Genomic DNA, 10,666 nt, shown 5'->3' with positions numbered 1-10,666 from the left:
CTGTTCTCTGTGAAATGCTGTAGTCTCTCCCTTTCCAGAATTCAGGTTCAGGGCACAGAACCCAGGCTTGTACCATGGTGGTGGGAGAAAATGACCACTGGCCAAGAGGACTGCTGACCTGTGCACCAGGCTAGTACTCATGACTACAAATTTTTACTGCTTCTCTAATCAACCCTGAGGGAAGAGGGCATCTGATCATTACAAAAGGGAGGGCTTGCTTATAAGTGATCTCCCAAGAAGGCTGTGATCTGCTAGTGCCTTTGGCTCTGTACCTCTGCTGGGCATCTCTCCAAGGTCTAAGGTAACATATTAAATGTTTTTGTCAGCTAATGCAGGCTCAGTGACTTTAAGTCTGTAAGTTACCCAGGAACAAGGATTATAGGAAAAATAACTTTCAGTAAGTTTAAAACCAAACACATTTCCATTTAGTGACAGGAATTTAAGCAAGGACCTGGAGTAGAATCAACTGATTCACATTGTAGTAAATACAAAGTAGAACAATGATCTTGGCTTCGCTGTCTGGTTCAGTGGTCTGCTGGAATGCAATACACAAGTTAAGTCACACTGCAGACTGTTTTCTAGCTGTGGCCACTGGATGCCACTTCTAGCACAGTAGAACTATGTTAGGAGGAATGGGAAAAGTGAGCACCACTTCTCACCATGTTCCCCCTCCTGCTGCCAGTCTCTCTCTGCTCCCGTGTTGGATGCAGCAGAGATCACCCACCAACTGGCCCAGGACAGACCAATAGGAAGGGTCCAATCACTCTAACTACAGCCAAACTCACCTCCACGACAGTCTCTGTGGCTCTAGCCTGGACTCCTTTACAGGAATCCAGCTCTGGCAGTGGCAGCTGGAGAGGGTAATAGGACCTCCTGCTGAATGGGTGAATGAATGGGTGAGCTGCAGGGTTCACTTGCAAAGGGACCAGGAGTGATAAGGAAACAACAACTCATTCAGGCAGCTGCTTTTGACCTCCAACTCCCAAACCTGCCTGCTGCATGAGGGAAGCCGTCTCCCATGGGAGCGAAGTTAATGGGGTGGGAGGCTGTATTCTCACTACTGAGTCTTTCTAGGAGTCTCAAGGCACAAGGCTCCTGGTTCCTTCCTCTCAACCACCCCCTACACTCTTTCTACTCTCACTCCTTGTGCTTCTTCTTGTGCTTCTTCTTCTTTTTCTTCTTCTTTGCTGCCTTGCTGTCTTTTGATGTGTGCCTTGCCCTCTTGCCTGTATCACTCTCAGAGTCTGAGCTGTCAGAGTCAGATGACTTCCTATCTCTATGTTTCTTTTTCTTCTTCTCCTGAAAAGAAAAATTTAAAAGTCAACATTGTATGTGTATATTTGCTTTTAACAATCATAGCACATAATCGGCCAGGTGCAGTGGCTCACACCTGTAATCCTAGCACTTTGGGAAGCCAAGGTGGGAGGAATGCTTGAGGCCAGGAGTTCAAGATCAGCCTGGCTGACATAGTGAGATCTCATCTCTAAAAAGAGAAAAAAAGAAAAATTATAGCACACGATCAATAGGGGACCACTTAATTTTCTTTTAGACAGTGTCGCTCTGTTGCCCAGGCTAGAGTGCAGTGCAGTGGCACGATCACAGCTCACTGCAACCTCAACCTCTTGGGCTCAAGCAATCCTCCCACCTCAGCCTCCCAAGTAGCTGGGACCACAGGTATGCACCACCACGCCGTGCTAATTTTTATGGAGATGGGGCTTCTCCATGTTGCCCAGGCTGGCCTCAAACTCCTAAGCTCAAGCAGTCTACCCACCTTGGCCTCCCGAAGTGCTGGGATTACAGGTGTGAGACACCATGTCCAGCCAACACTTAATAAAGTATAAGACATTGAAAACAATGAAGTAAATCTTTAAGTACCAACAAGAAAAAAATAGCTAAAACATGTTAAGTAAAAGAACCAAGACATAATATGTATTATAGGTTCCAGTGCGTGTAACATATACATGTGTATTTATATATACATGCACACGATATAAAGTGTGTATGTTACACATACTTGTGTATATTTAGTATACACAGAGAACACTGAAAAGGATACATCAAACTGGTAATAAGTGTTACACATTGGGAATGAACTGAATGGGGGAAAGGATATGGGTCTTTCACTTTTTCCTTCAAATACTTCTGTCCAATTTGATTTTTTTTTAAACAAGTATCTTATTACTTTCATTTTTTAAAGTGCAGGATATTAAAGCTGAAAGGGGTCCCCTAAAGACTAGCCAGTCTATCTAGAAACAGTGACTCACATATCCAAGGTCAAAGAATAGGAGTAAAAGATTTAGAACTCCTGACTCCTATTCTGGTTTCTATTAGATCCTGGTGCCAAGGGAAATAACGGCCATCAAATAATAAGCCTGTACTTGCTACCCTTGAATATTCATCATCTCTAACTTTATAGCCACCTCACAAGATTATACTCATAAAGAAGAGCTGAGGGCAACCCCCTTTGGGTCCTCTCCCCTTGTATGGGAGCTCTGTTTTCACTCTATTAAATCTTGTAACTGCACTCTTCTGGTCCGTGTTTGTTATGGCTCGAGCTGAGCTTTCGCTCGCTGTCCACCACTGCTGTTTTGCCGCCATCGCAGACCGCCGCTGACTTCCATTCTTCTGGATCAGGCAGGGTGTCCGCTGTGCTCCTGATCCAGCGAGGCGCCCATTGCCACTCCTGATTGGGCTAAAGGCTTGCCATTGTTCCTGCATGGCTAAGTGCCTGGGTTCATCCTAATCGAGCTGAACACTAGTCACCGGGTTCCACGGTTCTCTTCCATGACCCACAGCTTCTAATAGAGCTATAACACTCACTGCATGGCCCAAGATTCCACTCCTTGGAATCCGTGAGGCCAAGAACCCCAGGTCAGAGAACACGAGGCTTGCCACCATCTTGGAAGCAGCCCGCCACCATCTTGGAAGCTCTGTGAGCAAGGACCCCCGGTAACATTTTGGTGACCACGAAGGGACATCCAAAGTGTTTTTCTCTTCCAGAATCAAAGCTGTAAAACTACAAATCATTCTTCAAATGGAGCCCCAGATGCAGTCCATGACTAAGATCTACCGCAGACCCCTGGACCGGCCTACTAGCCCATGCTCCAGTGTTAATGACATCAAAGACACCCCTCCCAAGGAAATCTCAACTGCACGACCCCTACTATGCCCCAGTTCAGCCGGAAGCAGTTACAGCAGTCGTCGGCCAACCTCCCCAATAGCACTTGGGTTTTCCTGTTGAGAGGGGGACTGAGAGACAGGACTAGTTGGATTTCCTAGGCCGACTAAGAATCCCTAAGCCTAGCTGGGAAGGTGACCACTTCCACCTTTAAACACGGGGCTTGCAACTTAGCTTACACCCGACCAATCAGATAGTAAGGAGAGCTCACTAAAATGCTAATTAGGCAAAAACAGGAGGTAAAGAAATAGCCAATCATCTGTTGCCTGAGAGCACAGTGGGAAGGACAATGACCAGGATATAAACCCAGGCATTCGAGCCAGCAACGGCAACCCCCTTTGGGTCCCCTCCCCTTGTATGGGAGCTCTGTTTTCACTCTATTTCACTCTATTAAATCTTGCAACTGCAAAAAAAAAAAAAAGAGCTGAGAAAGAACTTTCCCAAAACTATACCCACCACACCATGCTACCAAAGTAACAGTACAAACCCATACAAAAGACGAGAGGCAGATTCCCAGGTGTCTAATGGGGCAGTACGAGCAGATTTTAAGCACGGCATAAATCCCTTCTTTGAATTCCAAATACCTATATTGCCTCTGTAAGGTTTCTAAGAAGAGGGAGAAAGTATGGGAGGAGAAAGAGCAGAAAAGGATGCCAGCTTCCAACTAGCACCCTCAGAGCTATAAATCTAACTGAATGATACACCAGGTCTTAGGAACTGGCTGTGAAAAACGGTGGAAAGAACACTGAAGCAGGTGTTAGATAGACCTGGACCTGAGTTCTGGCTCTGCCATTTACTATTCTGCATCTGTGGGCAAGTCATCTGAACTCACTGAGGCCTGTTCCCTTCAAATGTAAACTGGAGATAAGAACAACATCTACTGGCTGGGAGCGGTGGCTCATGCCTGTAATCCCAGCACTTTGGGAGGCCAAGGCAGGTGGATCATGAGGTCAGGAGATCGAGACCATCCTGGCCAACATGGCGAAACCCCGTCTCTACTAAAAAGATAAAAATTGGCCGGGTGTGGTTGCGGGGGCCTGTAGTCCCAGCTACTCAGGAAGCTGAGGTAGGAGGATCACTTGAGCCCGAGAGCTGGAAGTTGCAGTGAGCCATAATCCTGCCACTGCACTCCAGCCTGGGCAACTGAGCAAGACCCTTTCTCAAAAAATAAATAAATAAATAATCCCGCCCCCCTCCCTCGTAAAAAAAAACACCTATGGTGACAAGTTAATGAGACAGTATCTAAGGCTTGGACAAGTTGAAAGCCACTTGTCCCAGATCGCGTAGGCACAATTGGGATCTTCATGTAGATCATATGAATGGAAATCTCCTGAGTTTTCCTATATAGCACATGGCCCCTCTCTCTGTATAGTAACAGGAGGCCTCATGGTATGGTCATTAGAACAACAAATTTTGGAATAAGATAGAATTAAGTTCAAATTCTAGCTCTGCAACTTAACTTACTATGTGACTCAGAACAAGGGATTTAACTTTTTTGAACCTCAGTTTTCTTTTCAGTAAACTGGAAATAATAAGTACCTATTTCAAAGGATGCTATGAGGTTTAAACAAGATAAGCACCAACTATAGTGCCTGACACATTATAGGCACTTAGTGGGAGCTATATGTATTTTTCTCTCATTAACTCCCAGGATGTTCTGACAGCCTGGCCAAGCATCTACAGGAGATAAGTCAAAGTTTTTTTTTTTTTTGAGACGGAGTCTCGCTCTGTCGCCCAGGCTGGAGTGCAGTGGCGCAATCTCGGCTCACTGCAAGCTCCGCCTCCCGGGTTCACGCCATTCTCCTGCCTCAGCCTCTCTGAGTAGCTGGGACTACAGGCGCCCGCCACCACGCCCGGCTAATTTTTTTGTATTTTTAGTAGAGATGGGGTTTCACCGTGGTCTCGATCTCCTGACCTCGTGATCCGCCCGCCTCGGCCTCCCAAAGTGCTGGGATTACAAGCGTGAGCCACCGCGCCCGGCCTAAGTCAAAGTTTTAAGAGGAGATGAAATAACAATTCTTTCTTGGCATCTCCAATGGAGTAGAGAGAAGGGAACAAAGCTTCTCAGACCCACATTACCAAGCTATAACAACCACAGCTGGGAGGGGCTGAGAGTTGGCAAATCAATAGTTTAGCTATGTTGTTGAACCTTCCTGGATGGCAAGACCATGGAAGTCCATCACAGGATATTATGGGGTCAGGAGCCTCACTGGGTTCTGCCCCTTACATAGGTGAATATCCTGGGAAAGTAAAAATGAAAACAGAGTCTGGTACCAGTTCCCTGCAAGCCTGGTCCAGCCTGGATAAAGAAGTGAGGAGAGTAATAATACTGGCTTACACCTAAACAGTGCTTTAGTTTATCAAGCTTTTTGCATCCTTATCTTACAATAATAGTCTGTAGAGTCAAAATTCATGAGTTATTATTCCCATTTTACAGATGGAAAAACTGCAACTCAGAAATGTAAAGTGAGTTGACCAAGGCTAAAGCGGCAAAACCACTATACTTTCTAACACAGAGTTTGGCACTATTTCCACTTTCTTCTCTCTCAAAGATGAAGGCTCAGGAGGAGGGAAGATAAAAACAAATCACTAGAGAGTCCTGGCATGCTGGAACATGGACTCTAGCTAGCAAGAAGGGCTCACGGAGATGGCCTTCTCCTAGACCTCAACTGATGCAAAAGCTGTTTTGCAGCCTGAACAAAGACAATCCAATCCTCCTGCACATGGCGTCATTTTCCCTGTGTATCCAGCCTTGAGCTACAGAACAAAAGAACAATCACATCCGAAGTTGTAGTTCAGCCGGTTGCGGTGGCTCATGCCTGTAATCCCAGCACTTTGGGAGGCCAAGGTGGGTGGATCACCTGAGGTCAGGAGGTCGAGACCAGCCTGACCAACACGGAGAAACCCCGTCTCTACTAAAAATACAAAATTAACTGGGCATGGTGGCACATGCCTGTAATCCCAGCTACTCGGGAGGCTGAGGCAGCAGAATTGCTTGAGCCTGGGAGGCGGAGGTTGTGGTGGGCCGAGATTGTGCCACTGCACTCCAGCCTGGGCAACAAGAGCGAAACTCTGTCTAAAAAAAAAAAAAAAAAACACCACGCACACACAAAAACAAAATTAGCCGGGCGTGGTGGCGCATGCCTGTAATCCCAGCTACTTGGGAGGCTGAGGCAGGAGAATTGCTTGAACCTGGGAGGCAGAGTTTGGGGTGAGCCAAGATTGTGCCATTGCACTCCAGCCTGGGCAACAAGATGGAAACTCTGTCTCAAAAAAAAAAAAAAAAGGTTGTAGTTCAAAAGCAAAGTTGGGAGTTGGGGTGGGGGAAGACTGCGAGCCAGAAGATGAACCAAGCTTCTGCTCTCTCAACGTCATTCAAGTGAGAAGGGAAACAGAAGATAATGGGTAAAAAAAAAAAAAAAAAAAAAAGACATGGATTCAAGTATCAGATGGAAATAGAAAATTAAAAATTAAAAAAATTTTAAATGGCATAGGGGTGTGAGCCCATGGCGCAGGTCAAGAGGGGCACTGGAAAGAAGCCACTGCTCAAACATCTCAAAGACTGCTCTCTAGGAAAAGCACATATCCCTTGCTAGAGCAGCTAGTCTACCCATTTTCACTATAGTTCTGAAACAGGATAGCAGCAGCCCAGTGTGAGAGAAAAACAAAAATAAAAGCAAAAACTAAAAAAACAGAATATAGCAGTGAATATTTATTGAGTACTTAATTTTCTATTTTACTTATTTACTTATTTTTAGGACGGAGTCTTGCTTTGTCACTCAGGCTGGAGTGCAGTGGTGTGATCTCGGCACACTGCAGCATCTGGCTCCTGGGTTCAGGCAATTCTCCTTGAATTGCTTGTAGTTCCAAGTAGCTGGGACTACAGGCACATGCCACCACACCCGGCTAAGTTTTGCATATTTTTTTACTAGAGTCGGGGTTTCACCATGTTAGCCAGGCTGGTCTCAAACTCCTGACCTCAAGTGATCCACCTGCCTCATCCTCCCAAAGTGCTGGGATTACAGGCCTGAGCCACCACACCCAGCCAGTACTTAATTTTCTAAAGGCAGGTGGATCTCTTGAGCCCAGGAGTTCGAGACCAGCCTGGAAAACATAGTGAGACCCTGTCTCTATAAAAACTGACAAACAAAATTACCAGTAACCTCCACATGGCCAAATCTAGTGGTCAATTATTGGGTCTTATTTACTTGGTCAGTCAAGATGGATATAGACCATCTTACCTAAAACACATTCCTCATGTTATTTCTCCCACATTCTCTTACTTTTCTACAAACTTCCTTGGCTGTTCCTTTCCTGTCTTCTTTGCTAGTTCACCCTCATCTCCATAACCTCTAAGTGTTGAGCACTCTGGGGCTCAGTCTCTTCCCTATATTTACTCTGCAGGTGATCTCATGAACATAAATACCATCTATATGTAGATGACTCCCAAATTTATATATCTTACCTGGGCCTCTCCCTAGAACTCCAAACTATATATCCACTGTCTACTCTATGGTCTACTTGAATATCTGATAGGCATCTCAATTTCTATGCCCCGCCCCCTCCCAAACCTAGACTGTCCCAGCTTTCTTTCCATCTGTGTAGACAGCAACTCAAACTAAACTCCTGACTGCTCCTTACTCCTACATTTACTTCTCCTGCATTCCTTCTCTTAACTCAAATCTTCCAGTTACACAGTCCAAAAATTTTGATGCAATCCTCATCTGCTCTTATATCTTCAAAATATATACACACTCCAACTCCTTTCTCAACATTTTTGCCACTATCATTCTAGTCCAAGCCACCATCATCTGGATTATTATCTATCAATTCACTGCTTCTACTCTTGCTTTCTGACCATCTACGTTTCCACATAGCAGCCAGAATAATTCTCTTAAAAGGAAGTCAGATCACGTCATTCCTCTGCTCAAACCCTCTAATAACATCCATCTCACTCAAGTGAAAGATGAAATCCTCCCGATCACCTATAAGGCCCCAATGATCTGGGTTCCTTCTGATCTCACTTCCTCTCCTACCACTCTTTTCATTCATTTCACTGTAGCCACGCTGGCGTCCTTACTGTTCCTTAATCATGCCACACTCTTTCCCAACATCAGCTGTTACATTTGCTGAAATGCTCTCTCTCCACTTACCTGAATAGCTTGTGTCCTCACTTCCTTCTGATATCCACTCAAACAACACTTCATGAGAAAGGCCTGGCCTAGACCGGGCACAGTGGCTCACACCTGTAATCCCAGCACTTTGGGAGGCCGAGGTGGGCGAATCACCTGAGGTCGGGAGTTCAAGACCAGCCTGAACAACATGGAGAAACCCTGTCTCTACTAAAAATAGAAAATTGGCTGGGCGTGATGGTGCATGCCTGTAATTCCAGCTATTTGGGAGGCTGAGGCAGAAGAATCACTTGAACCCGGGAGGCAGAGGTTGCGGTGAGCCAAGACTGCACCATTGCACTCCAGCCTGGGCAACAAGAGTGAAACTCTGTCTCAAAAGAAAAAAAAAAAAAAAAGAAAGGCCTGGCCTTACCATCCTATCTAAAATGAAAGTCACCTGCTCCCCACATCCTCATTCTAGGACTCCCTATCTCCCATAATCAAATTAATTTTTCTCTATAGCACTTATCACTACTTGATAACATTATTTTTACTATTTTGTATTTGTTTACCAGTTTATTATCTGTATTAATCGACCCCATCCATTAGAATCTAAGTGCCATGAAGATAGGGATTTTACCTGTTTTGTTCACTATTTTCCTGCAATGGCCAGAACAGAGCTTAGCACATAGTAGAAGCTCTATTAATGAATGAAGCTGGAGTATAGTGTGTGGGAAGAGACTGGTGGGAAATGATGCTAGGAAGCTGGGCAGATTGTGAAGAGTCTTAAAGGAACTTAGACTTTATGTCATAGAAGAAAGGGAACCACTGAAGGCTTCTGAGTAGGCAACACTGGGCAATGCTCTCTGCTGTATCTGAATAGGCAGAGAATGTGTCCCTGAGTGGGCTCAGGACTGGCAACCTTTCTCTATATAGGCACCAGAAGAAGTTCTCTGGACAGCAGGACAGAGCCAACACTGCAGCCAAAGAATGACATTCCTATTTCTTGTTCTTCTATATATGGTACAGCAGAAAACCATATGGTAAAATCAAAAGAAAATTATATTCTGAATCAAATATATCTAAAGTTTACTATAATCAGTGGGCAGCTTGGTCCCCAAGGCACTTACTTCCTCATAACATAACACTGATTCAGAAAGACCTACGATGGCATATGATTAATGAAAGAGGCCAGTAAAGCACAGGCCACAAGTTCATCAGAAGATTATCCAGGGATTCACTACAAAACCTCCATTCCTACTTTACCAACCACTTCATAGCCCATTCCAATTGCAACACAGTTTCCTTTTATTCTAATTATGCCCAACAAAAATTACTTGTAACATTCAGTCACTGGGACAAAAATTGTTGATGGTGCCAGATGCACACAACTAAATCAATGCATCCTGGACTTGTGGGAAAAGGCGTTCAATGCATGTAAGTTTTAATGAAAAGAGGTGGGAAGGCTCAAGGTTAGGAAGATGTGTTATTCTTACTCCTGCCCCTGCTCCCTTCATTATCGCCCACCGCCAGCAGCAAGAGTCAATAACTATTACTCTGCAACCTGAGGGCAGGTCTCACTGAGTGACGACACCCAAGGAATGACAGACAGCACAGATTATGAAGTCTATCTATTCACAGGTAGTTAGTGCATGTATTCCTAGTAAGCACCAGGCATTATCTGTAAAAGGTGACATCCTTTCCTTATCCTGGACTATTTCTGGTGGTTCCTCAACGGGTCTACCATTTTCTGTCTTAAGAGGCTTTGCATTGTCTTCCACCAGACTACAAAAATGGAGGTAATGAAACAGACTTGTGAAAAAACAGAGATGAGAACCTAATGAGACTTTCCAGTTCTAGTCCTAGGTGGCCTGACTACACTGCATTTCCTGTCCTTGGATGTCCATAAAATCAAACCTCCTTGGAATGTGTTTCCATCCTTTACCACCACACATACCTTGGCTGCTTATCTTTCTCCTTATGTGATTAGCTGCTTGAGTGTAGGTACTATATGATCTTTATTTCATGAGTTACTTTTTTAACTGTTAGAAATGCATTAACTGAACTTATATGAGTTACTATCATATGTGCCCTTCCACACGCCAGGCATTCCTACTCTCCACTGTCCAACTCAGGAGCATGGACTGCTAAAGGCATGTTCCTTCACAAATCTACCCAGTTCCATATTTGGCTCCCAGAGCTGACTAGTCCTGAAACAAGTGTCCAAATCTGCCACTCACACACCAGAAAAGCCATCTCAGGCAGAAGATTTTATTAGTAAGGAAAACCAACCTCCTACTGGAATCCAAGATTTAGAGGGTAAAAGGAAACAGTCAGGAGGGCTGGAATCTTGATTTACAGTTGTGAATAGAAACAA

General features: G+C 44.8%; 1 protein-coding gene across 2 annotated transcripts in view; it reads right to left on the bottom strand.

Moving 5' to 3' along the window:
- Positions 1-402: 402 nt before the first annotated feature.
- ZCCHC17 (zinc finger CCHC-type containing 17) overlaps positions 403-10,666 on the bottom strand; it is a 71,778-nt gene continuing 61,514 nt past the window's right edge. For both annotated transcript variants that reach the window (XM_032160022.2, XM_032160021.2), the window contains exon 8: positions 403-1,299. In XM_032160022.2, the coding sequence (XP_032015913.1) occupies positions 1,138-1,299 (162 nt within the window). In that variant the 3' untranslated portion in view covers positions 403-1,137. The remainder of the gene's footprint in view (positions 1,300-10,666) is intronic.

Source organism: Hylobates moloch, unplaced genomic scaffold, assembly GCF_009828535.3.
Source record: "Hylobates moloch isolate HMO894 unplaced genomic scaffold, HMol_V3 SCAFFOLD_8, whole genome shotgun sequence".
NCBI classification, from domain to species: Eukaryota; Metazoa; Chordata; class Mammalia; order Primates; family Hylobatidae; genus Hylobates; species Hylobates moloch.
The sequence above is the reverse complement of the archived record's forward strand: the minus strand, read 5'-3'. Positions and strand labels throughout refer to the sequence as shown.